A 27417-nucleotide genomic window follows, 5' to 3' on the forward strand; every position below is an offset into this window, starting at 1 on the left:
CAGGCAGGGCTGAGATGTGAATGTTTCAGCTGAGCATTTTAGTGGTCACTGTATACAAAAGTGACATTCAGAACTGGGCATGTTCTCGGTGTGTATTTTTGACTGAGTCACTTCATTCCTGTATATTCTGGAGTGCTCTGACCCCTAACCTTAAATTCTCTCCTTCTGTGAGGTCTGTGTGAAATTTCTGGATCACATCTTAAGCTTCGTGGGTGAGAATTTCCTGGAAATACAGCAATTATTCCCAACTCGACAGGTCTACTCTTTTCCTGGAGAGAAAAAAACACTGAGCTAGTACCCTGACCCGAACTTGACTTTTGACATTCCCTTCCTCTTTACTGTGGACTTTCCTCCTCAAAGCCACCTTTTGGGACCAAGTATAACAAGTTCAAAAGAAGAAAACTAAGTGCTCCTTTTGAACTCAGTAAAACCTTTTGCTTAGAAGTATTTCATAATACCTGCAGCTTTTCTACAAGTGTGTGCCCTTCAACAGGAGGGGCTGGGAGGAGAGTGAGAACAGGGTCAATGGAGCCCAGTCTAACGTATGGGAGGACAACTCAGACCTTCTGTTCTACAGATGTTAGAGCAGAAGCATCATCTTCATACACAAAGCTCATCAGTCAGCCAATAAGCATTTACTGAATGCCTCAACTGTGTTCAGTACTGAGTTATGCGTGAGGTCAATGTGGTATGATGCCAGCCTCGTGAATGCTAGACTGGGAGCCAGGAGGCCTGCCAATCACTGAATTTGGGGAAACACCAAAATTTTCTCCTCCCAAGACCTCAGTTTCTTTATGTGTAAAATTAGGAGGCTGTTGTGGTTAACATCAGCCCTTAGGTTTCTTCTAACTAGAACAGTCACAAATTCCAAAGGAGGAGGATGAGTTCACAGGCTCCTGGATCTCGAGAGACTTCTGGATAGCTGGGGAGACTGAGCAATTGTACCCCAAATTGTGTTGTTTCTGGAAGAGCACAGCTTGGCCCACCTGGATGCCTAGGTGTCTTCCTGGGAGTTGGTGCGAAGGGGTCACGTGAACGAGTCTCTGGTCATGATGCTCTGGCCCTACTGCTTTTGAGGATTCCTTCCTTGTGTGTACTAAGCTAGTCCTGACAGGGCCTTTGCACACGCTTGTCTTGCTGCATTGGACTTCCTACACGAGTGGTGGCTGGTTCCTCCTTTCTCATCCTTTAGATCTCCTTAGCTCTCCCCTTCTGAGTGTGCCATCTTTTATTATCGCTAAGGTTCTTCTCTATTCTCTTATTTCAGCATCCATGTCCTTCTCTGCACTCTCCCAACTTGTAGTCTTTTTACTTGTTTGCTTCCCTTGTCAGTCTGTCGGCTCTACCGGACAGAGGTCCTTCCTGTTCAGAACTGTACGCCCAAAGCTTAGTCCCATTAGAACGTCTCAATATTTGTTCAACGAACGACTTGACAGCTCCACCATTCCGAGGAACCGAAGGCATCTAAAATTGCTTCCCCATAAAATGCCTTTTTGGGATTCCCCAGGCCAGGCTGGGCTTAGGCTGCAGTAACTTCTTCCCCATTGCCTGATTTCTTTGGATCTAGACATTTCTTTTCCTTCAGGAAAAAGGCTCTATGTCATCACAACGCCTTCTGTGCTCTAGTGACATCATTACTGCTTCTCGCTGCATCACAAATCCATCCGCAGCTCCCTTTCCCGCTAGAAGCCCCCAACCTTCCTGGAGTCGGCTCCGCGTCGCGTCTCTCCCTGGACCCAGCCTTCTACGTCACGTCCGCCCGCCCGCGCGGTGATGACGTCATGCTCCAGAGCTGGCGTCACGTGCACCCCCGCCGGGGGGCGGGCCTTGAGGGCGGCGCTTCCGGTCGGCGGAGCTTGGCGGCCCGAGCGGCAGCGGCGGCGGGTGAGACGCGGGGATGGCGGGCGCCGGGAGCGAAGCCCGGTTTGCCGGGTTGTCGCTGGTGCAGCTCAACGAGCTGCTGGAGGACGAGGGGCAGCTGACGGAGATGGTGCAGAAGATGGAGGAGGTGAGCCGGGCGAGGGCGCGCGGCGGCGGGGCCTCGAGGAGGGGCGTGCGGGGTCGGGGGCCCGCGGCGGGCTGGAGGTGGCCCGAGGCGGGGGGCGATCGCGGTGCCTCAAGTTGGTTGGGGGAACTGCAACGAGGAGTGGGGGGGTTTGAGACGGGCTCGGGGTGAGGGGACGGCGCTGGGGCTGAGCGTGGGGGAAAGCGCCCTGAGATTGGGGCTCGAGTGCTGATTGGGTTCGAGGCGAGGCTTTGAGGCGCCGAGGCTGGGAATGAAGCCGGGATTGGAGAGCCTGGAACGGGCATTTGGGGACTCGGGAGGCTGTGGCTGGGTCTGGTGGGACGAGGAGGGAATTAGGGGGATGAGACTGGGTTGGAGAAGGTAGAGGGGAGTGTGGTGGAGGATCAGGGGTGACTGAAACCGGACAGAGGGGGCCGAGGGCTGGGTCTGGGCAGGGGTTGGAGGGCTTGAGGGTAGGGTTGAGATGCAGGCGGACTGAGACAGTAATTGGGGTCTGCTAATAGGTTTTCAGGGGCTGAAATAGTTTTAGGATTACCGTTTCTAAGGTTTGTGGGGGCTGGGTTCTGTAGCTGAGTCTGGACGGTAGTTCTGAGGATGGACTTTAGGATTGGGCAGGGTCTCTGAGGTTGTGGGAGGCACGAGGCCACGGACTTAGCCAGGTTAAGATTTGAGGGGTCCGTGTATCTAAAAAAGTTCCCAAGAGTGTTGGAGGGGCCCTGTGGGTCTGCCTTCATTTGGAAGTGGCCCAGGCAGGACCTAGGTGGTTCTTCTTGGTCTGGTTGGGGAGGGGGGGGGAAGCAGGAATCCCTTTCTCCATAAAGTTGCCCCCCTTCGGTGAAAGAAGGGAATATGGGAATCTACTATGGTGGCTTTGCCCCAGTGTCCTACCCTGCTGGGGCCAGTGAGAGTTCCTGGAGCTATTTTTTTGGGAGAAGATAAACCAGGGGTTGGAGGGTTGAGAGCCAATCCCCACCTCTTTGATAGTCGAGGTCCTGCCCAGCCTCTGGAAGGCATATGGCCACCCTGTTTCTGGTTATCTCACTGCATCTCTTGTGGCATGGTTTGCTCTCCGGGGTAACTGGCTTCACACTTGATTTGAACTGTGTAGGTCTCTCCTTTTACCAGCCTTTTTGGACTCTTTCTCTGAATGTCCCATCCTACCAGTCTGGGTCTCCCCCAGGCAGGTGGACCCAGGCTGGTCCCAGCTCTCCCCAGCCCATTTACCACTCCTACCTCTTTGTCTCCGAAGTCTGAGCCTTCCCACGCCTACAGGGCTGAGCCTCTCACCCAGAAGCCTGAGTGGGGGCTTTTGGCTTTCTTTCCGAAGAGGGATTGTTCAACACTGAGCCAGCTTCCTTAAAAGGGGGCTTGTATGGAGGTTGCACATTCAAAATCACTGGAAAACCCTCAACAGATTATTGTCCTGAGCTACAGAGAGGCCACTGTAGTGAGATGGTATCAGTCTCTCCATTAATACACCCCTTGTATTCACGGGCTTTGTAACTTGGCACATAGAACATTGCTCCGAGATGCAGTTTCCCTCATTTATGGTCTCCATGTGGCACTTTCCATTTTAGAGAATAATAAGTGACAAAATCCATCTTTCTTGACTGAACGAGTTTCACATCTTTAAAGAAATAAAATCTTTGCTTAGTTTCTCTGCTTTTCAGTTGCTGGGAGACCTTTTGTTGTATGTCAGCAGGCATCTTTCTAGTTTAATAATAAAATGACAGGTATATTTTTCTAATGTGTAATATCACCGACAAGTTATTTTGCTGTGTGACTATTCTGCTTCAGTAAGAACAGAATTCTGTGTTTATATTGGTTTGGTTAGGTTGATTATATTCTACCGTAATAGAAATAAACTGCCTTTTAGTGGAGGGAAGATTGTGGAAAGAGCCAAGTAATTCTCCTGACTCCGAGGCTGTTAGGGACGGCATTGCTTGTTTCCTCTACCCAAGAAACTGGTGATTATTACATAAAGGGAAAGGCAAATTAGTCTAGCAGAACTTTTTTGATTGCTTTTTTTTTTTTTTTCTAGTAAAGGTGACCATCGTCCCAGAGTATCCTATACAAATACTGAGGACTCACCAACTGCACTTGATTAGACCACATAATTCAAGTTTACTCAGCAGTGGTTTGCTCTTCAGAGTGTAGTGCTTTTAAAACAAGGAAACTGATCCGGAAGACCGGAACACTTTAGCCAAGCAGCTCACCTAGCTACAGTCACACTTAGCAAATCCTGTTCCCCTGGTCACATGTGGCATGTTTCTGTAGGAATGGGTATGACATGAATAACTAAAATTTTGACTCAGCTGTTAATGTTATGCATTGGTTTATTGTCTTATTTCGGGGTGGCTGTGAGACACAGAAGAAAATATTCTGTGAACTGTCCTCTCTCGACCGAAGGGAATATGCAGACTTTGGAATCAAATACTCCAGGCTGGACTTGGCCACTTCCCAGCTGTGTGATTTCAGGCAAGTTAATCCACCTCTCTGAGCATCTGTTGGAGAACTCTAATATAATAGAGTTGACATGGAGATTATGTGAGATAGTCACCTTAAGACAGCGTGTAGTTAGTGCTCAATAAAGAGTAATTGCAATTACTAATAAGCAGCTAATTCATTGTTTTTTAGAAGGGTACTGACAGCCATTAATAGCAGATCATCCTGACAAGTTAATAGGGTCTTATTTCAAGAACGTTAAGTAATTTTTTAATTTGCCACTGGCTTAAGAAACGTTTTACCTTTCTATGGTCAAAACGATTATGTATCTCAGTAGGTCTAGGATGAGACTGTAAATGGAACAGGTCCTTTCCAGCATAGAATTTCTTAATCTGGGCCAAAGGCTTTTTTTTTCCTTTTCTTTTTTTTTTAATTGGCAGAAGGAAGTGTTTTAAATTGTAGAGTAAGACTTCTTCAAGCCTGAGGGGATATTTTGTGGCGACTGGAAAGTGTGGCTAGGTTTTGAAGGCATTCACTGTTAGGTTTGAATACAGCTGTGCATTATCCTTCACTTACATTGTTTTAATTGTGGTGTGTGAGCTTTTAGCACAGCTCGAGACATTAAAACCATGTTGGAGCTGTAGGCGGTCTCATTTTCCGTGCCTGTGTGTTTATCTTTTCCTGTTCCTCCTGTCCATTATGCAGTTCCCTAAATGTAGTACTATCCCCAGCGATCTTTGCTCTTTCCTTTCCTGTGGCCTGACGTTTCATATGCACACATTTTATTTTTATTTAAAGTTATTTTTACATGGCAGTGGAATGTGCCTTTCTTTCTCCGTCCACATTAACCCCATTGGACTTACAGGGCACTCCCTTAAAAGGAACTGTCCGCTTAGGGGATTAGGCAGCTAAACCGCAGCTCCTGGGTCACGTCTCCCAGTGCGCTTTCTGAGGAAATGTTGACTGGTGGTGTTAACTAATAATTCCACCTAACTAAGTTTCAAATTCAAGATCTGTTCCTTTGGCAAGTGAAAATCCCCACATGCAAAAGCGCTGAGGGCCTGAAAAACAGATTGTTTTGTGGAAAGAGTCTGGTCTGGGAGAAGCTGTTTCCCTAGGGCGTGTTCTGGTGTGATGTGTGTGGGGCTGCAAGCTGCTGCGTGAATCATAATGGCTCATTGAAACGGACTGACCTCACTTTAAACCCAGGCACTGTTTCCTCAACGCTGCGCTGAGCGCTGGTGGGACTGGTTTTTGGAAGTTAAGGTTTAAACTCTTGGAGTGTCTGCTACTGGAGTTTGTTTCTGTTGTGCAGTCATTGTGTGTACAAAGGCTTCAACTTCTGTGTTTGAGTCTTGTCTTCCACGGGCTTACTATTTTAACTCTTAAGTAAAAAATTACTGTGCCTGAGAGTATTTTCTGAAATCCAGTTTTTTTTAAAGGAGGCATTAAGATTTTGTGGAGGGGCGCCTGGGTGGCTCAGTTGGTTAAGGTCTGCCTTCGGCTCAGGTCAGGATCCCAGGGTCCTGGGACTGAGCCCCAGGTTGGCTCCCTGCCCAGCGGGGAGCCTGCGTCTCCCTCTCCCTTTGCCCCTCCCCGTCACTTGTGCGTGCTCTCTCTCCCTCAAATGAATCTTAAAAAAAAAAAAAAAAAGATTTTGTGGAAAGGGATGCTTGGCTGGCTCAATCGGTGGAGCATATGACTTTTGATCTTGGGGTCGTGAGTTCAAGCCGCGAGTTGGGTGTAGAGTTTACAAAAAAAAAAAAAAAAGATTTCGTGGAAAGAATAGCCCAGAGTTGTGTGACCTTACTTCAGTTGCTTAAACTCTCTGCTTCGGTTCCTGCACTGTAGAGTGAGGGTAGGAACCATGCTGGTTTTGTGAGGCCCAGTGGAATAGCTGGTGAAGGCAGTACTTGGCACAGGGGGGCTTCTGTAGAGGCTAGCCAGCCCCCTTAAGAGATTTTCAGAATTGTTAGACTGGCTGGTTAGGTGAAATCTGATCACTTGTATAAATGCTCTCTACTTCTTTGGTATAGATAAAAAGTGCAGTGGGTGTGTGTGGTATAGTGCAGAACTGACTGTTGATACTAGCTCTGCGACCTTTGGCAAGTACTGTCTTCCTGAGTGGAGTTTCCTCATTGAAAATAAAGGGGATGACGACAGTAACCTACTTCAGTGGGTGGGTGGGTGGATTAGAGGAGTATATGAGATGCTCAGTGTGGTACCTAGCAGAGGGAGCACTCAGGAGACTGTTAGCCGCTGTTACTGCCAAAATGAAAAGGCTTCACATCCTTGCTGCCATTTCAGGCAGATTCCACTTCAGTTCCACAGCTGTGGGACACTAACTGCGTGCAAGGCGTTTTAAGGATGGAAACATAAATAGGCCATAATCCCCGTATTTTAATTTGGGGAAGAAACCAAGTACACAGATATTTACAATGCAAGAGAGAGTAAGAGTTAGGGAGCTTCAGTTTGGGAAGATGAACGTGATGAGGACGGATGGTGGTGGTGGTGGTGGTTGCCCAACAGTGTGGATGTACTTAAAAGTGGCCCTTGAAAATGGCTAAAATGGCGTATTTTATATTTTATCACAATTTTTTAAAAAGAGAGACTAAGAAGAAGGGTCACATGTGAATTGTAAATGATATTGAAGGTCAGATGAAGAGGCTCTCTGGCTAGAGTAGTTAGAGTCCTAGTGCAAGAGGAGGGCTTGATAGGTGGTTAAGATTCAAGAAAAGAAATGATCAAATGCAATAATACCTCTGAGAGGGTCTAGAATAACGTAAGAGAGCATCTGTGCACCTGCCCCCCAGCTTAGGAAGTAAACACTGTCAACCCAGTGAAAAGCTCTCTTTGTGCTCCATCCTGAGCATGACCCCCCACTCCAGCCCCAGCCACGGCCTTGAATTAGATATTTATTTCTCTAAGTAGGGTTTTGAGAGAGAAACATGGGCAATCAGGAGGAAGTGACAGCAAGAGCACAGGCCCAGAGCAGGAAAGCACGGGATAGGCTTTGTGAGTGGTGAGTTACCATCTCCTTTGCCAGATCAGATCTGCCTGTGAGGAGGGAAATGACAGGAACGAAGGCCAGTGGGGGCAGAGTGCCAGCGTGTGAGTGGAAGGCGGGTAAGCTGGTAGCAGTGAGTTTCCATGACTTTCTGGAGCAGAAGAGCAATATGATCAGAAGAACACTTCAGGAGGTTAGCTTGGCAGCAGAGTGTATGGGCTGGGTGAGTGCACGAAGGTTCAGGAAAGGCCAGGGTGGAAGGTGGAAGTTCGGGTAAGAAGAAACCAGGGTTTGAGCTGGGTTCTGGGGGAGGGGATTCCAACCTCACCAGCCTTGCCTTCCGCGTGCTCCCTACCTCCCTGGTCACAGACACACGGTCTCTTCACTCCTTTGTATACGTGTAGCGCTTGTCACACGTTTTGTAAGTCACATTTACTTCCTTGTGTTCCTGGCTCGTCTGGGGGCTCAGTTTTGTCCTGTGTGTCTTTGTGTCCTTGGCATGTAGGTGCTGCTGGGTGACTGGAGCTAACTGGCTGCTGATGGAAATGAGTAAGAGTGGGGGAGGGGAGAGGGCTCCCTGAGACCCGGCCAGCCTGAGAGTGCGGGGCAGGGAGGACCGTTCCATGGCGCCTCCGGCAGCAGTTGGAAATACAGCTCTAGAGCTCAGGAACAGTCAGCTGAGATACAGATTTGGGGGCCCACTTCTGTCGGGAAGAATCTAAAGGCTTGAAAGGCCGCCAGGAATAACTAGCGGGCTGGGAGAAGCACAGGGAGAAACGAGTCTGGTGTTTTACAGACAGGCCGTCATCCTGTTACGGTGCTTGTACCGACCGTATCAGACTAGTCGAAAGAGGAACCTGGAAGGAGACTGAACAGTTTGACCTCATCTGTCAAGCAGAACTGACGCGCTCTTGGGCTAAGCCAACTTTCTTGTTTGTAGACGACCCTGGTTCAGTCTCATGACTGTTCACCTTGACGATGGTGTGAAAGCAGCACGCATTTGCTAGGAAGCGTACTTGGAATTTTGAATCTGTCTAGTCGCGGGCTCAGGATCTGCGGTCCCATCCTCTCCGGTGACGCTGGGCAGCGGCTGCAGTTCCCTGTCAGCCACGCAATCACAAGGGTCAACAGCTGGTACACCAACCGCCACCTGCATCCACATGGCCGTTCTGTTTGTCACTCTCAGTGCAGTAATCAGGAAATTACATGAGATAGCCTATTTGTAGGCTTTGTGTGGGGGCACCTGTTTGTTGGTAGAGCACGTGACTCTTGGTCTCAGGGTCATGAGTTCAAGCCCCATGTTGGGCATGGAGCCTACTTAGCTCACGTCAGTGCTCTGAGCACAGTCAAGGTGGGCTTGGGTGAGCTCTGGTGTTCGCTAGGTGTATTAAATACATTTTTGACTTAATGTTATTTTTTATGATGGGTTTATCGGGATGTGACGCCATTGTAAATTAAGGAAGATCTATCTGTGTTTGGCTTTTGTCACAGTATTTGTGGCAGAATGCTGCCGTGGGGATTATGCCAAATACGCAGTGCAGGGCTTTCTGTAACGACTGCGTGTCAGCCACTGTTCACATGTATAATCACGGACTCTGTGAACGTGCTGAGGCAAGAGTTGGTTTATTTCCTCCCTCTGCTATGTGGGTTTTTCGGATTCCGTCATTATTAGGGAAAACTGTCTTACCTAGTGGTAAAAAGGCAGAGGAAAGTAGTGTGTAGAATTGGTTCCTAGGGAAGAATGAAAGAGGTAGCTGTAGCTTTGTTGTCGTAGGTTATGTTGCAGTGTGTCAAGAAAAAGCTTTGGAAAGCATTTCTTGTGGAATTATGAGGAATATTGTTCATTACTCTGCCAAAGAGTTGATGTGAAAAGCAGATATTTGAATAGCTTGTTACATTACAAGCAGTGTCAATGTTTCTTTCAAATCAGAGCTTTCATTATCACCAAAGGTGGTGCCACCAAGAGTGGCACCTCGAGGTTCTATTCATGTCCGTTGCCCGGTGCCTGGGTTGGCAGAGGGACAGGGTAAGCACTAATTAATGCTTGCCGTCAGACAGCTTTCATTAGTGTGAACACAGCTGAGGCCGAGCCCGTTTATTCATTACGCACCCTTATGGAGCACCCTGGGGATGGGAAGCCATGAAGCCACTTTGTTTTCCTCTCTTAGGATTGCGCAGGTATACATAGGTCAGTTTTCACAAACATCGGGTGTGTGAAACAGTAGTGATGGGTTCACCAGTGGGAGGGGACCCAGCAGGCCTTTGTGGGGCGGGGGGGAGAGCCACAGAGAATGTTTCCTGGAGGAGAGGACTCGAGCTGTGGTTCAAAGGAAGAGTTAACCAGGTAACGAGGGAGGAGGCCTTCCAGGCATGGGGGTGGACAGCTGGAACGGACACAGAGGAAGAGCCTAGAGAGGGGTGCATGACAGGAATATTCCAGCCTCGTGGAGGGACCTGGACAGGGCATGGCTGGGGAAGAGGCCAGAGATGCAGGCGGGGTCAGATGGCTCGGTCTCCGCAGAGGGAGCCACGGGAGTGCTGCTGTCACAGTTGAGACTTAATGGATGGTTCAGGCAGCCCGGGTGGGAGGGTGGTGGGTGGATTTGAGGGGATAAGACGGGAAAGTGGGGAGATCAGCTGGAAGGCTGAAAGATGGTTGATAGCAAAGACCTTTGGGGCAGCCAGAATCACTAGACGGCTCACACCAGGCTCCTCACGGGGCCTGAAAGTCTTGGTTTGCACCCGACTCCAGTAGGAACACACTCGGTCATAGGGTTTGTCTGTCAGCGGCAGATCTTTGAAGGGTATAGGGAAAAAATTAACAGAGCCAGTAACACCATCCGGAAATAAATGATAGAGAGGAGGCAAAAGTTATAAAAAGCCTCACCAAAAAAATATAAGGTCAGCTCTTAAGCATAGTGGTTAAAGATGGGATTTGGGTTGCTAGGAAACCCTGGGCACCGTTACCCTTCCTAAGTGTCCGTTACCTCATCTTTAGAACGGGCACATTACACCAGCGGCCTTACGACTCCTTGGGAGGATTAACCACGAGGGTGTGTGTGAGCCTCTGAGCAGGGGGCTGTGGCAGGAGTAAGTGTCCAGTCGATGGAAGCCGTGTCCGTTTAGTAAGGTGCTGGGGCTCTTTGCTTCAGGGTAGCATTTCCCTTAGCCGTCCTTGGGGCCCTAATTCTGTGCGTGTCAGGGTGGATACATGAAAAGGAATTCCATGGTAAATAGATCTGGGAAACCAGCGTTCAGAGGTTTTGGTTTTGCTTTGCGTTGTTTGGGACTTACTGCTAGGGTGTGTGGTGAAGCGCCAGAGGGCCAGACATCGCGGCATTTCCCAGGCTTACATGATCACGGACCTAGTGGGACTGCTTCCCTGGGGCATGCTTTGGCCAGTGCTCATTTAGCGGATCAGTGTGCCATCTGCTTCCAGCGCCCATGGCTACTGCTGTTTCACACACGGTACGTAGTTCCTTGATATTCATGGTGCCAGCTCTGTGTCCTCAGTGGCTGGCCTGCTGGCTTCCTTTCACGTACTCTGTTGAAAAATGTAGGGAGTATGTGGTACTTTATTTTGAGTATATAGTATTTCAAACTTCTGATTCCAGTTGATCAAATCTTTAAAAATATTTTTTGTGTTAATTATAGAAAAATTTAAAAATGCAGAAAATTATAAAGAAGAAAAACATAATCACATGTAATACCACCACCCAGAGAGAAATACCGTTAACATTTTATATGGGGTTTTTTTTTTTTTTTTTGGGTATGTTTTATTTTTTGTTTTTTTTCCTGGTTTTCTCCCACTGGGATCATTCTGTAGAGAGAGGTTTTTATTTGTGTGTGTGTGTGTGTGTGTGTGTGTGTGTGTGTGTGTTAACCTAAAGTTATACTCTGGGCATTTTCTTATTTTTATGTCTTTTTTTTCTTTTTCATAATTTTTTTAAGTACACAATATGGGGCTTGAACTCATGACCCTGAGGTCACAACTTACATGCTCTACCAACTGAGACAGCCAGGTGCCCCCATTTTCTTATTTTTTATCAGAATATTATTACATGACAGTGTTGTTGGGGTTTTTTTTTGGTTTTTTTTTTTGTTGTTTTTTAAAGATTTTATTTGAGGGCACCTGGATGGCTCAGTTGGTTAAGCATCTTCCTTCAGCTCAGGTCATGATCCCAGGGTCCTGGAATCGAGTCCCACATTGGGCTCCTTGCTTAGTGGGGAGCCTGCTTCTCCCTCTCCCTTTGCCTGCCGCTCCCCTTGCTTGTTCTCTCTCTGTGTCAAATAAATAAATAAAATCTTTTTTTTTCTAATAACAATTTTATTTGAGAGCAAGAATGAGAGAGAGCACACATGCACGTGATCCCAGGACCCTGAAATCATGACTTGAGCAGAAGTTAGATGCTGAACCGACTGAGCCACCAAGTGCCCCATGACAGTGTATTTAATGGCTGCATATATTTGATCATGTGGATATGTCCTAATTTATGTGACCATTCCCTTATTGGATATTTAGGTGTTTGTTTTTTTTTGCTATCATATATTGTGATTAACATCTTTGAACATAAATCTGTTAAAATATCAATTTTTTAAATGATTAAATCTTAGGGGCGCCTGGGTGGCACAGCAGTTGAGCGTCTGCCTTCGGCTCAGGGCGTGATCCCGGCGTTATGGGATTGAGCCCCACATCAGGCTCTTCCGTTGTGAGCCTGCTTCTTCCTCTCCCACTTCCCCTGCTTGTGTTCCCTCTCTCACTGGCTGTCTCTATCTCTGTCGAATAAATAAATAAAAAATCTAAAAAAAAATGATTAAATCTTAAGTAGGCAGTTTTTTTAGTTAGAACATCAAATTCCCTACATCAGATAAAATTACAGGGTATTTTTTATGAAATTTAAGTAGAATAATTTCGAGGTAACTGATTCTTCTTTGACTAATCCCTTTCTCTACCCCTGGACTAAAAAAATCCCACTACTAGGGGCGCCTGGGTAGCGCAGTCGTTAGGCGTCTGCCTTCGGCTCAGGGCGTGATCCCGGCGTTCCGGGATCGAGTCCCACATCAGGCTCCATGCTCTTCTGGGAGCCTGCTACTTCCTCTCCCACTCCCCCTGTTCGTGTTCCCTCTCTTGCTGGCTGTCTCTGTCAAATAATTAATTAATTAATTAATAATCTATCTATCTTTAAAAAAAACCCCACTACTAGAATAGCATTTTCTCATACTGACTAGAAGAATAATTCCAGTCATGTGAGAGTAAGTTTTATCCACTAAACTGAATTCTTGACTCAGGTGTTGGAAAGTTTATGTCATCATGTATTTTAAATGTAAAAGTAAAATTGTCAAAAGATGTAGTCTTAATACACGTAATCCAGGATCCACCTGGTTCGGCATTTTCTTACTTGCACCTGTGTAAAGACTACCCCAGAAAATTCTCACACATTCATTTCTTGTAAATTGTGGTTAAAAAGAAATAGAGAAGAAGGGAAAAAAACCCTTCAGTTCTTACTAAACAAATAATTGCTTTGGTGGTTTGTCCTGGCCAGAAGCGGCTAATAAGAAAAGCAGAATTTATAGGGCACATGGGTGGCTCAGTTGGTTAAGCATCTGCCTTCTGTTCAGGTCATGATCCTGGGGTCCTGGAATCAAATTCTGCATCGGGCTCCTTGCTCAGCAGGGAGCCTGCTTCTCCCTCTGCCTGCTGCTCCCCCTCCTTGTGCTCTTTCTCTGTCTCTGTCAAATAAATCTTAAAAAAAAGAAAAAAGCAGAATTTAGAAGTTGTCTTCCATAGGCTCTTTCTTTTGAGGAAGGGAGGAGTTATCTAGATTTAAAATTACAGTAGAAGCTATTAATTGACCTCCCTCCACTTGACCAGTGTTCCAGTAATTGGCATTTCCCACCATCAGATATAGTGATTGATGCCCGACCCCCCCCCCCCACAGTGATCAAGATCAGGTATCTGGACATGTCTGCCCCCACACTGCATTTGTACACTATGGAGAGTCAAGGACCTGTCCATTCTGGTTTTCTTACGGTAATTAACTTATTTTGTTAAATACTGTGGCAACTGATGAGCCATGAGTGAAAAGACGAGAGAAAATGGAGATGAAGCTTTGAAGTTAGTAGAGGGTGGTGCTCGAGAAACTTGCGAATGAATTCGGTGTGGACCAGGCTGCAGGAGGACGGGATTCCAGGATCCTGCACTCCTCTCTCACGTCCAGTCTTTTTTTTTTTTTTTTTTTTTTTTTAAGATTTTATTTATTTATTCGACAGAGATAGAGACAGCCAGCGAGAGAGGGAACACAAGCAGGGGGAGTGGGAGAGGAAGAAGCAGGCTCATAGCAGAGGAGCCTGATGTGGGGCTCGATCCCATAACGCCAGGATCACGCCCTGAGCCGAAGGCAGACGCTTAACCGCTGTGCCACCCAGGCGCCCCTCACGTCCAGTCTTTAAACCCTCCACATCGAAGGGTGTGGTCTGGATGAAAAGAACTTCTGGAACTCGAGCTAGTGGACCCTTTCTCTAGGAAAAGACCTTTGCCTTAAATGAAGAAATGGACAGATGTATATCTTTAAAATTTTGTGTGTTTAGTGATTTATGACTTTAACCAAACTGCTCAGCTGTGCAGCAGCTAATTGGTTCGGGTAACATGGACTGAGGGCTTCTCAATGGCTTTTCTGGCTCACCTGCCAACATTGCCTTTAGGAGACAGGGACAAAGGCAGTTAACGCTGTGGTCAGTTTGGGTGTTCCTGTTCTGTTCGTCCCTCCCCCCAGAGTACTCAGGAATTATAAGGTCAGTGACACTAGGAATGTAACATTTTCTAGCCTGTGACAAGTTTTCAGAACCAGTCACACGTATTATTATATTTCAGTCTTATTGACATCATCATCCACGTAAGTCCAGGAAGTAGGGAGATCCCCCACCCCTGTGCGTGTTGGGGAGTAAATCTTCTAGGAAAACAAAAGCACCCTGGTATGTTGAACCTGCCAGAACTAGACAGCTAATTCTTCTCTGGGACGAGTCCATTTATTTTCAGACCTAGCTGCCTGCATTTCTATGGTTATTGCACTTAAAGTGAACAACATGCTAATTTTTAAGATGTGAGCCAGCTCCGCATGGAAGGGACCATTCCAGTCTCTGTCGCGTTGCCTGCTACTTTCCTGGGGCAGCAGGTTTCATCTCAACAAGGATTTTAGCATCTTCAATCAAAAGTAGCAGTCTTGGGGCGCCTGGGTGGCATAGCGGTTAAGCGTCTGCCTTCGGCTCAGGGCGTGATCCCGGCGTTATGGGATCGAGCCCCACGTCAGGCTCCTCCGATATGAGCCTGTTTCTTCCTCTCCCACTCCCCCTGCTTGTGTTCCCTCTCTCGCTGGCTGTCTCTATCTCTGTCGAATAAATAAATAAAAAATCTTTAAAAAAAAAAAAAAAGTAGCAGTCTTTATTAATCTGATGTGCTCGCTCTGTTGAGTGGGCTGTTTTGGTGGAACATCAGATAAGCAGCCGGTAAATTTTCTCTCCCGAGTAGGCTGTAGCCTTGGAGATGGTTTCACACAACCCACGAGGTGGTTGTATTTTAGGACAATTTCATAATGTTCTACAGTTCTTTCACTGTATTTTTGAGTTTTCAGACCTTTAATTTTGTTAACATGTTAAACAGTCCAACTCTGGAACTGTTAAGTTTTTTCATTTTGGATCGAATTAAGCCACGTTTGCAGCACACCTCAGTATTGTGGGCTTGGATCACAGGCTCCACTGAAAGCCTGAATTTAGTTGGAAGATAGAGGAGTTTGTCACTGGCAAGGTGTGCACTGAATGGGAGATGAATTTGGGCTTTCTAATAACCTAAGCTTTAACAGTAAAGCCCACACTCAAATTGCATGTGATCTTGGTGATATTTACCCTAAGATTAATTGGTGAGCTAGCTCAAGTGTAGTACAATAAATGGAGAGATTAACCTGGCTGAACACATGCCAGCCTTTTGGTCACCTGATCCATAAGCTTGCTGTATTTAGAGTCTTAACACAACCTGACGTTTTCTACTGGTAGGAAAGTACAAAAGCTAAGATTTATTCCTCGTCTTTATATTATGGATAGCTTTCAATTTAATTTTATCTGGAGAGGAAAATATAAAAATCAAAAAGAATTTCCCACCAAAAGGAGCCAGTATTTTTGCGAGAAGGGCTGGTCCAGATCGGGAGTGGCAGATGTACACACGGGTCTGGGACACCTTGTTCTACTAGAGAGCAGGGAAGCTGTCCAACCCCTGGGGTATGTCAGCTGGAGACCCAGCTGGAAGTGTCTCCCACTGGCCGTGGGCGATTTGAGCATCAGGAAGATTACTAACTGCAATTAATTGAAACCCATAAAAAATACAAATCCATTACTTAATAATGATGCCCCCCAAAAAGCTTATTAGTCACGATCAGAGGTTGCTTGATCATTAACTTAGTGTTCTGAAAGTTGGTTTAAGGCTGGGGGGAGATTGCGGTGGAAATAAACAGTCATCCTGCTTTCCCTATATAAATGATTTCAGATGGTCAGCCAGACAAGGCAGAAGCCATTACAGGAGGAATCGAAGCCAACATATGTGGAAGTTGAAAGCAGAGAATTATTGTTAATTTTAGTGTGATTTTGGCGTTATAGTTGTAAAGTTCTTCCCTATTAAAGATACATACTAATGTATGTATGATAGGATGTCTAAGATATGCTTTAAAATACTTGAGAAAAAAAAAGTCGGGGGGCGGCTCAGTTGGTTAAGTGTTTGCCTTTGGTTCAGGTCATGATCTCAGGGTCCTGGGATTGAGCCCTGCATCTGGCTCCTTGCTCAGTGCGGAGTCTGCTCCCTCTCCCTCTGCTGCTCCCCCTGCATGTGCTCTCTCGCTTTCTCTCTGCGAAGTAAGTAAGTAAAATCTTAAAAAAAAAAAAAAAAAGTGGGGAGTACCTCAGGGAAGCAGGGGGTGGGCAAATGTCACTAATTGTCGAGCCCTGGACAAGGTACACAGATTCGTTTTACTCTTCTCTCTGCTTTCCCTCTGTGTTTGAAAATACCCTCAATAGGGCGCCTGGGTGGCTCAGTCTTCAAGTGTCTGCCTTGGGCTCAGGTCGTGATCCCAAGCTTCTGGGATCGAGCCCCGCAGTGGGCTCCTTGCTCAGTGGAGAGCCTGCTTCCCCCTTTCCTTCCAGCTCGTGCTCTCTCTCGCTGTCTCTGTCTCTTTTAAATAAATAAATAAAATCTTAAACTCAATAAAAAGGTAAATAAAAGATATAAACAGAAATTTGGATGAGTGAATCCTGGAACTTGAAAACAGAGAAATGAGAGTGGATCAGTTCTGTGCAGTGGTTGCAGGTGCTGCGGCGTCATGTGGGGTGTAATCCTCTAGAAAACGCAGTTGGGAGACAGAAATCCTGACTCTTAACCTCATGCCTCTGTAGTTACTCACTGGCACTCCGGACTCTGCTGCTCTCTCACACCTCCCTGAGACTGGATTTCTCTCCTGGGTGAAATGGGGGCAAGTCTGTGTTCCCTTCAGAGAGAGGATTAAATGCATAAAGAGAAGGTGGCACAGTGCCAGGTATGCAGTAAGTGCTCAATAAATGTTAGCAAATGCTGCTGACACATGTAGCGTGCTGACAGGAGTGACGTTTTTCCATCACCAGTAACTTCAGTCTTTAAGTTCATATCTATTTGGATTTTTGTTGTTCTTTTTCTCTCTTGAGACATTTCATTTATTTGAGGAGCAAGTGCAGTCTGGGTTGAGGGCTGCAGTGCGAAAGGCTTGGCGCCCCCTGGAGTTGGGCAGCGTCCTGCTCACAGGGCCTTCCCACACTCTGGGTGGCGAGGACTGTTCTGGTCTTTGGCTCCCAGAACCTAGCGACAGAGGTGCTTCCTTTGTATTTCTTGGATGAATGAATGAATGAATGCACCAACCCACCACTGTGTTATGAGCTAACTAGAGGTCCTGAAGTTTGTGGGTGTTTTTTAAATACGGTCCTGTCGTGCCGTCGCTCGCCCATTCTGCCCTGCGCTCCCAGCGGGAGGGGGCTCCGTTTCCACTGTGGAGGCAGGAGTTGGGTGAAGCTGGCTCCCGTCCGCTGGGTCTCCGTGTGGGCTCCATGTGCCGGTGTCCCTGCAGTGATGGGGAGTCTCAGAGCAGTTGCTGTCGTCATCCTGAGATTCTCCTCGTACATTCAACTTCCAAACCCCTGTAGGCGGTGGAAATGTCTGGTTTGGAAAACATCCACCGCGAGCTCACTCCGACCCGGCACCAGCTGGCAGGGCGCAGGAAGCGTCCGTCGCTGTGCCTCCCGTTGGTGACTGTTGCACGTGTCACCCAGAGGGCAGTTTGTATCTGTTTTCTTCCACACCAGCTTTATTTTCGACTACACATCGCCAGCCTGAATTCAGACAAGGGCACGCGTGTGAGGTGGCGTGGGGCACGTGCATGCTACGCGACCTTCATATGTTAATGCAAACGTCGCGAGAGGGAAAGGGGTCTTCACGTTTCTGCCTGGACGAACATGTCGAAAGTATTTTTTTCTTTTTCGTGGGTGTGTGGTTGATGGTCCTGTATTTTGATTTGTTATTGAAGCGTAGTTGACCTGTGATATCATATGAGTTCCAGGTGAACCACGTGTGATCGGACAGTTGTGTAGATGATCAGTGGCCACCACGGTAAGTGCAGTCCCCATCTGTCACCTTCCCACGTTGTTGCAGTATCACCGTGTTTTCTGTGCCACCCTCTCCGTCTCCGTGACAGATTCGTAACTGGAAGTCTGTACCTCCTGATACCCTTCGCCTGTGTCACCCTTCTCTGAAACACGTTATTTTTCTAGAGCCTCTGCTCTTCTGGTTCTAATACTAACAGGTTGTATTAAAAAAATAATACTCTTGTAAACTCCTGTGTGCTGGTAGTGAATCAAGCACCATTTACGAGGAGAAAGAGGAAAGTTAAAAAAAAAAAAAAACATTCAGAGGTTGCTGCTCTTAACTTGAGTGAACATCATCAGCCTGCTCATGGAGGGGGGAGGGGCAGAAAGAACTAGAGAATTGGGGCACTGCCCCACATTCTGCAGTCCTGCGTCTCATTTTTCTCCGGTTATGAGCAGGAAAGGAAGCTGAAGTGGAGTACGTGTTTAAAAATGTTTCCTTACCACAGTGAGGCTGTTTCCTGAAAGAATTTTTCTATGGTTAAGAAAAAGGATCGTGAGAACAATCAAGAGGTCAGCAACACGGTTTTCAGTTTCAGGTAGCTGTAGGCCCTGCGCCGTGCTCCTAAACCCTGGTGGCCCCTGACGCGTTCTCAGGGTCACGGCACCGATCCAGTCACAGACGCCGAGGCTGGAGTCGGTCTTACGGGAGGTGGAGAGCTGGGCCGTGTCGCGCACGCGAGCGGGCTACCGATACTCGCTCAAGTTAACAGCAGCAACCTCTGGCTGCCCCTTGGACCTCGCTGGGTGTACTGTGCGCCGTCCCTACAGAGAGGGCCTTGCGGCCCGTGCCAGCCAGCTCGCCTTTGCTTTGCATATGATAGAACAAGACTGGCTGTTTCCTCCCCATTTCTAATTGGAGCAATGGAAGGGAGTATTACAGAGGAAAGAGTCTTTTTCTGCATCTAATGCCGCATCCTGGGTGTGTTCTGGGGCTCATCGGAGTGTTGGAATCGCTTCGTCAGATGCTCGAGCTGCTGTGCACTCAGCACACTGTCCTGGCCTTGTCCCCTGGAGAGAGCCGCGGGCGTGCTGTGGGCGGTCACTTAGAACATAGCACCATTTACTCACGTGAAAACATCTGAATACCCAAAGGATGTAAAAAATGACATTTTTTGATGACTGTCAGTTGTAGTTTTATTTGGCCCTTGCTGCTGGTGGCTTAAGCCAGCCTTTATGCGTCCTGTGCAACAGACCACACTTTGATCATAGCCTGTGCTGCTTTGTGCTTCTCTCTTCTAGGACTTTTTTTTTTTTTTTAAGATTTTATTTATTTATGTGACAGAGACCGCCAGCGAGAGAGGGAACACAGTAGGGGAGTGGGAGAGGAAGAAGCAGGCTCCCAGCGGAGGAGCCCGATGTGGGACTCGATCCCAGAACGCCAGGATCGTGCCCTGAGCCGAAGGCAGACGCTTAACGACCGCGCTACCCAGGCGCCCCTCTCTTCTAGGGCTTTCTAACACGCAGGAGATGTGATTTTGACCTGATTTAGACCCTACGAGAATAAGATTTCTTTGTAGATGTGTTTTACACAGAGACCAGAGCAGTGGTGCTTAGCTGGGCCTGTGCCTGGGCCTCCTGGAGGGTTTGGCTGATGCAGGGTTGGTCTGAGCAAACCAGCACCCCTTCCCTCAGGCGATCGTAAGATCCGGCCGCCAGGGAGAAGCACGGCTGAAGAGCAGTCCAGCGGCGTGCTAGAATTAGGCGCTTCGGGATGCCAGTGCCTTTCCGTGGTCCCTACGGAGATCTTTGCTCACAGACATGCCTCTGCTGAAGATGGGAATCCTGCTTCCAGAATTAGCCTTAGATCCAATGTGAGATGCCCTCCGCCCCCACCAGACTCCATCTCAGAGGACTTTATCAAGGGAGCCTGTCTGCATAAAGAATTTGGAGTATTTGTAGCTTGACTTACACAGCTTTCCCCCTTCCACATCATGTGGTCCATCTTACTTGCTGGACCTGGCCACAAGTGACTGGCTTTTGGGGAAGGGTCTCTGATTCAGTCAGCAGATCCTTACTGAGTGATCCCCGCTGGGTGCTTGGCACATCAAGATTGTGCTGATGTTAGAATTCCTATGGGGGAGACCGTGAGCAGGGAGACAAACCCCCTACTCCTGATTGCAGCCCCTGGCAGCGGAGACATGGGTGCCCCCCCCCCCCATGAGAAGGAGCCCGTGGGAAGAGCAGACCTGAGCTCCAGAGGCGGTGCAGGGAAGGGCTGGGGGTGGGTGCTCTTGGAAGTTCCCATGGTGGGCAGGTGGGGACCAGGTCCCCCGGCACCCCAGCGATGAGGACGTGCTAAAGTCCCTTCCATTTATGATGACTGAGTTTCGGTGACCATAGGAGTCTGGGCCTAACTCAGGGCCCAATAAATGTTTATTGAACAAAGACTTAAGACTGAGTCAGAATCCTGGAGTGCAGGGAGCCGGGGGCCTGACTGTGGCCTTGAACACCTGCGCCTTCTCAGCCGTCAGACGAGACTGGCGTGCGGGGGGTGGGGTGTAGAGAAACTCCTCGCGGTTTCTTGATCTAGAGTTAGACTGTAAATGTTGAGGTAGTCGTAGACTCACAAGCGGTTGTTAAGAGGACGGGTCCTGTGTGTCCCTCACCGCCCCCCCGCCCGCGGGAACCCCTTGTGGAAATCTGCCCCACCCTCCCCGGTCAGGATGGGGGAGCGCGGGGCGTCCCGTCCCCATGAGCCTTTTTGCCGAGGCCCTTCCCCGGCCACTCACCTGTCTGCGTTTCTGTGACTGTCATTTCAAGTGTTGTATACACGGGACCCTTGAGCGTGTGACCCTTGGGCTGGCGCTCTCCACTCAGCGTCGTTCCCTGAGTCCCATCCAAGTTGCCATGTGTGTCAGACGTGGCTCTTCTTTGAGACGGAGAGCTGGGCGGTGGCTGTGACGGGTGAGGCGCGTGGAACATTGTGTCCAGGGCTTTGTGCGAACCTAGGTTTTCATTTCCCCCGGGTGTGTGCCCCGGAGGACAGTTTCTGGGGCACACGGTAGTTTCATGTTTAGTTTTAAAAGAAATTGCCGAACCGTGCTCCCGAGTGGACCGTGCGAAGTCTGTTTGTTCGTTTGTTCTTTCAAATGGCTTCACATAGAAGGAAAGACTCTTGTGCCCTCGGAGCTCGGGATACAACGCACAGGGCAAGGGGGCCCTTCCGGAGCTCTGCACTGCCAGGAACCCCGTTTACGTGAGGGCCCCGAATTCCCCCTGCTGGCTAAAAGCCGCCAGAGAGGAGAGCGCTGCTGCTGCGCTAGGTTTGTGGCGTTGAGCTAGAGGCTCCGTTCTGTCTTCGTTTATATCCTTCGTTTAAATTCCATTTTAAGGCGAGCCTCATCTTTGGGGCCCTGGGCCCAGCTCCTGGGTGTGGAAGATACAGACCATGTGTCTGCTGTAGGGAGCCCCCCGCCTGAGGCCAGAGCTGCTGTGTTCTCTCACTTCCCCAGGACGGGCTTGTGAACGGGTGCGCGCGTGCGGGCTGCGCCGGGAGCGGGCTGGCACCCTGGGTGGGCTTGGCCAGAGCAGAGGCAGCTCAGTGGGAAATCTGCACCCAGACCCTCAAGAGGAAGGAAGTCCTAGCGAAAATACCCTGGGTGGGGTGGCAGCAAGTATCAAGGGAAAACTGGCGTCAGGTTGCGGGAAAGCTACGAGAAAACAGCACAACGGGGCAGGACCGTGCGCTGTGGAGGCTTCGGGTCCACACAGCGAGGTGGCCGTGGACAGGCTGTGGTGGCAGAGGCCTGACAGTAGCTAGTACAGGTGGAGTCCTACGTGTTTGTGTTTTGGGGTTTTCCATGTTAAGTTTTCTTAGGAATTCTTTACCTTGTCTTCAGACCTGTCCATTTCCCCCCTCACCGTTGTGGTCTGGGCACTGGCGCTTCTGTCCCTCCCAAATAACGCCTGGTGGGCAGGTCAGCCCCCTGGCCCCAGCTTTGGATCTGGAGCTGGGAGGACTCCTGCCTTCCTCTCAGTTGAGGAGGAGCGAGAGGTGGGCGTGGGAGAGAGCAGGGTCACTGTAAACGGAATTCATTCCCAGGGGCTGTCAGGCTTTTTTGTTTGATCTCTAAGCCTGATGATTGAGCCTGAATTGACATCATGCCAACTGGTTCTCCGCTGCAAACTTCCTCTGGAGCAGCAGAAACTGGTTTTGAACAAATCTAGCCAGAAGTCTTTCCAGCTGTTGATTCCTGCAAGCACAGTGGGGTCGTAAGGGATCCCAGCCACAGCTCGCGAAGCAAAGAGCCTGGACAAGTCACAAGACAAAGCCTGTCTGCAAATTGTTGGAAAGGAAGTGGTTTTGCTCTTTAAGAACAGGGAGCTGTGTCCAAACTAGGAACCCAGGGGGGCTGGAGTCTGGGCGGGGAGTGGCCCTCATGTGGTCTCAGCTGGGGACCAGCCCAACGGAAGCAGATGTGGCTGCTCTGGGGGGCGGGGCTCGGGAGTCCCCGGGGGACTGCTCTGGAACTAACACCCGTTGGTTCTCATCATCCTGTGTTCCTTGCAGACGCAGAATGTTCAGCTCAACAAAGAAATGACGCTCGCCAGCAACCGGAGCCTGGCAGAAGGAAACCTTCTGTACCAGCCCCAACTGGACTCCCTGAAAGCACGTTTGACCCAAAAATACCAGGAACTCCAGGTTCTCTTTGAAGCCTATCAGATAAAGAAGACCAAATTAGGTAACTTTTCCAGGGTGATCCTTCAGGAATAGAGTTGAGGGAAGGGCACATTTTCAAGCTGTTGGGCTACCAGGAGAGAGTAGTATTATGGAAAAATTTCAGATTGAGACACTGGTTAATGCCACAAAGAAAAAGTTTATATACAGAATCATTCCACCTATTTAGAGAGGAGACTTAACCACTTTTTAAACAAAATTTTACCTTCTCCAGCCTAGAAAAGTAATTTTCTGAATCATGAGATTTAACAAACATCTCCTCCTGTGGAGTTAGGCCCTCAGAGTTAGTGCTGAGAAATACTCCTCGTGGGGACGTTTCATGGTAACGTCACGCTTAGATTTACTGTCATTACGAAGAGCTGTAGGAACTGAGTCTTGAGTCCTAAGTGCTCTGCATGGCTTTGGAGGGGGCTGCGGTGAAGAAAAGGTTAAAAGCCTTGCCCTTCAATGAGGTGGACAAGAGGTCTGCTATCCGGACTCCCTCTCCGGTCTGCATTCCTGCAGTGAAGGCTCGGGAAGGCCTGCCCAGCCAGAGGAGTGCTTTCCTGGCTGGGAGCACGTGCATTGTAACGTAAATTGGTAAAAATCACCTTGGGAAGAGTTGTGTGGCCAAACCCACCTGAAAGAAGCCTGTGCTCACTGATTCAGCCAGTCTGCCCCGGGTGTGCCCCCGGCAGACGCTCGCGGCTGTCCACGGACAGGCCCGAGAATGTTCATGGTGGCGTTATTTGTAACAGCTGAGTTGGGAGACCATCTAAATGTCCACATACAGCATGCGGCGTCCCTGAGTTCTGGTCCCTGCACAGTGGACATTGAGGGAAACGAGGGGCTCTCAGGTTCCCGGCGTGGGCTGGAAGGAGCCAGCACAGAGCGCACCCTGTGTGATGCCCTCTTGTAGGACTTAAATTATGCCTACTTGATATAAGTTACCACTCAGAAATACAAAGGAAATCTGCGTGAGGTGGTTCGTGTTATGTCATGTGTTGGGTGACAGCCCTCTGTAGGACTGACGGTGACATGGGGTGTGGGATGCATAGTGCAGCCCCGAGTCTCCCCTGTTTTGTCCTGTGTGCTCTTTCCTCTCCTGGAGTCTAAGGCCTTGACTTTCAGCTTCCTGGGAAGCCAGCTATTTACCTTTCCAGTTAAAGCGCGCCCTTCTCGGAATGGAGGGTGGCACGGAGTCTGGGGGGGCATGTCGTTCTGAGGGGCTGGGGCCCGGATGCCCCCTTCTCTCCTCATGCCTCTTGCTTCTTCCAGATAAGCAGTCTAGCAGTGCTTCCTTGGAGACCCTGCTGGCGCTCCTGCAGGCAGAAGGAGCCAAGATTGAGGAGGACACCGAGGTAAAGCCAGCCCGCGTGGGTGCAGTGCCCCAGGCCGCAGTTCCCGGGGTCTGGGCCACTTTGGGAGCCTGTGGGCCAGTCCCTCCACGGCCAGGAGGCTCTAACGGGTCTGGTGCTCAAGCGACCGGTGCGCATCGTGGTGCAAGTCCGTGCCGGTCCCGGGGCTGCCTGTGGCCGACGTACCATCTGCTCTGAACCAGTGGGGGGAGGGCAGAGCCTGTGAGATGTGGCCCGTGGAACACTCGAGGTTAGAGCCTCACTAAGGGGTACGGCCCTGAGTCAGGGTCCAAAGTTGCACAGTTGTAGCAAGCTGAGGTGGGCGGCGGCCGCACGTTTCCAAGTTAGCCATCATGCTCAAATTCACCCATGGGCTTGGGTGGGGGCCCTGGTGGGCATGAGCCTGTCTCCGTCCTACGGACCCTGTACAGGGCATGTCTGTCAGGGTGCAGCTGGTGGAAGGAAGGAAACGGACTGCAGCTGGCTTGGTGAGCGGGTGGGAAGTAGGTACGGTGGTTTCCTCTGGCCTTGAAGCCCAGTAGGTCAGGGCTGCCGAGAGGCCTGCTTCCTCTACAGTGGGCTCCTCCTGCAGCCTGCTGCCTCGGGCAGCTCGGGGGGTGCGGCGGGCAGTCAGGACCAGCTACCTCTTTCCCCTTCTCTCTGCCGGGGATGGGGGGGGCGCCGCCTCTGAGGTCAGTGGGGGCTGCAGTGGGCAGTGTGTGGCGGGTGGGGTAAGCAGGGGACGGGTGATGGAAAGAAGCTGGGTGTTGCCTCTCCCTGGGTGGTGAAGGGGGCTTCCTTCCCTAAGGGCTGGCCTGTCCCTCTAACCAGCTTTCTCTTGCTTCTTTCAGAACATGGCAGAGAAGTTTCTTGATGGAGAGCTTCCTCTGGACTCCTTCATCGATGTCTATCAGAGCCAGCGGAAACTGGCCCACACGCGAAGAGTGAAAATCGAGAAGCTCCAGGAGCTGGTGCTGAAGGGGCAGAGACTTCCACAGGCATTGGCGCCGGCCCCGCTGCTGCCCAGGGTGCCCGAGCCGGTGCCCGCTGCCCCCCTGCCCTACCCTACCTCGGAGGCCAGCGGGCCCCCCTCCATGCTACCTCGGCGCATCCCCCCGCCACCACCCCCGGTGCCTGCAGGACGTTTGGCCACACCATTTACTGCCGCCATGGGCTCAGGACAGGCCCTCCCGTACCCGGGATCCCAGTGCCCACCCCTGCCCCCCCGTGTGGGCCTGCTCCCCCCACAAGGATTCTCTGCACAGTTCGTGTCTCCGTACCCACCCGCTCTTCCCCAGAGACCCCCGCCCCGGCTGCCTCCACACCAGCCAGGCTTCATCCTGCAGTGAGCCGCCCTGTCCTTCCTGGGAGGCTGCACCTGCCGGCCGGGGCTCTGCACACACAGGCTTCAAGGAGCAGAGTGCCGGTGCCCTGGGCCAGCACAGCCATTTGTTTTTAGAACTGTAGGTCAGCGGTAAGTAGCCGTAGGCCCCAGTTTTGTGCCCAGGGGGTTGTGTGTGCAAGGCCTCGGCCTGGCATCCCCACGGTCACGTTGGTTTGTTTTCGGTATGATTTCTAAGTCTTGTAACGTTGACGGACTCCTTTAAGTTTGGGGGGAAAGCATCCCTCCCTTCCATGTAGACCTGGGGTCCTCCCGTTGCAGCTTCACTTAATGAGCATGCTCCATTTCTGCTGTGTGTGCAGAAGACCGGGCCGAGCGGCATAGCCCACCGCGTGCCACAGTCAGGTGGGTCAGGTGGGCCGGCCTCGAAGGTGCTTACTGAATCCGCGGGCAGGGGTTGCCAGTCACCCCTCCTGCCAAACCTGGATGCTTCAAAGCCCCATGCAGCGTTTGCACCGGGCCCTGGCCAGCTGCAGAGGCTGGGTGAGGTGCAGCCAGGCCGGGGGACATGGGGCTGGGCTGGACCTTGCACGGCGAGGTCCCCAGCTGCTCCTCTCTCCCGCAGCGGGCCAGCCCCTGGCGGTTTCTACAAAGAAATACTCCCCTAATATTTTTACTATGTGTAATTTTCCTATTTTATATTGGCAAAGAAAACTTTTTGGACACAAGACCATTCAGGGAAACTTTATAAAAATGCACATATTGTTTTGAGCAGATTGAAGTACAGAAGTGAATGCCATGTCCTTTTTGACAAGCAGTGTGTGGTCACACCTGTGGGTGCCTGTGCTGTGCCTTAGTTTCCCCTGGTGCCAGTGAGGGGCCGGCTCCGGCTGGGCAGGCGGAGGGGTCGCTCTCACGAGTGGCTTCATGTTCCCCGAGGGGCTTGTGTGTCGTCGTTGCCAGCGGAAGCAGCCTGGCCCGCTGTGGACCGGGGTCCTCCTAGCCCATCTGCTCTTCCTCTGCTGGGGCCTCCGGGCAGGAGGGGGACAGGACTCCAGCGGCATCTCAGCTGGGGCTGCGTCAGCAGAGGTGCCAACAAACTCAGACGCTCTAGCAACACCCCAGCTCTTCCTGGCCCTTTAGGGTCTCACCTGCCCAGGTGACAGAACTGAGGCAGAGCCCGCCCAGGGTCTGTCCCAGAAGGCCAGGGGCGAGGCCGCCACGCTTTGTCTTCGGTTCCCCTGGGCGTGAACGCCCGTGTCCTGTTTGTAAAGCTGTAGGGGACGGTTTACTGCCCTGCCGATCAGGGGTGCCTGCCACGTTCTGGGAATCTTGAGGTGGATGTCCCCCTATCCCTCCACCACCCGAGGGCAGGGGGTCCCCACAACCTGTACAGGGTGTAGCCGAACGTGTGAGCTCAGTGTGGATGTGGGGAAGGAGCTGCCAGGCTGGCCTCGTCTCTTTCCAGGGCTGTGCTGTAAAGCTGGAGGACCCTTTTTAATAAATAGAGAATTAACAACGGTCCTGTCATTTCTTTACCTGGGGACGTTCATGGTGTGTTTGGCTCTAGCCGCTCAGTGATCAGAGTTCCAAGAGGGAAGCGGACTTGTCTCGAAGTTGAAAAGGCACCCGAGACGGCTGAAGGGCTGCCTGGACCTGGGTCCCTTTGCTACCAGAGCCTTCCATGCTGCTGCCCAGGTGCGCCCGGCCAGGAGTCGAGGGCAGAAAGGTGGGAGCGCGTGTGCACAGGGTGGGAGCTGCCCCCAGGGTCACCAGCGTGGACTGCACTGCTGAGGGAAACTCACTCAGGCCCTTGTTGGCGGTTTCACATAATGATAGAATTGAATGGGTGAGATCTTGTTCTGGAGCCGA

At 50.2% G+C, this 27417-nt stretch overlaps 1 protein-coding gene across 3 annotated transcripts; it reads left to right on the plus strand.

Moving 5' to 3' along the window:
• Nucleotides 1-1820: 1820 nt before the first annotated feature.
• VPS37B (VPS37B subunit of ESCRT-I) lies at nt 1821-27064 on the plus strand. 3 transcript variants are annotated; one of them, XM_034639554.1, is made up of 5 exons: nt 1874-2008; nt 4398-4504; nt 22699-22870; nt 24124-24206; nt 25055-27064. In XM_034639554.1, the coding sequence occupies exons 3-5, from the start codon at nt 22726-22728 to the stop codon at nt 25550-25552; spliced, it is 726 nt and encodes a 241-aa protein (XP_034495445.1). In that variant the 5' UTR covers nt 1874-2008; nt 4398-4504; nt 22699-22725; the 3' UTR covers nt 25553-27064. The 3 variants fall into 3 exon arrangements, with proteins under 3 accessions (XP_002913137.2, XP_034495445.1, XP_034495446.1); XM_034639555.1 differs by lacking the exon at nt 4398-4504 and adding an exon at nt 18101-18150 and having other exon boundaries at nt 1875-2008; XM_002913091.4 differs by lacking the exon at nt 4398-4504 and having other exon boundaries at nt 1821-2008.
• The last annotated feature ends 353 nt before the right edge of the window (nt 27065-27417 follow it).

This window comes from Ailuropoda melanoleuca, chromosome 12 (assembly GCF_002007445.2).
Source record: "Ailuropoda melanoleuca isolate Jingjing chromosome 12, ASM200744v2, whole genome shotgun sequence".
Taxonomy (NCBI): domain Eukaryota; kingdom Metazoa; phylum Chordata; class Mammalia; order Carnivora; family Ursidae; genus Ailuropoda; species Ailuropoda melanoleuca.

Coding starts and splice junctions, on each gene's coding strand:
- VPS37B (XM_002913091.4), top strand. CDS start 1,898: ATGGCGGGCGCCGGGAGCGAAGCCCGGTTTGCCGGGTTGTCGCTGGTG. Junction 2,009..22,698: donor TGGTGCAGAAGATGGAGGAG/GTGAGCCGGGCG, acceptor TGTTCCTTGCAG/ACGCAGAATGTTCAGCTCAA. Junction 24,207..25,054: donor AGATTGAGGAGGACACCGAG/GTAAAGCCAGCC, acceptor TGCTTCTTTCAG/AACATGGCAGAGAAGTTTCT.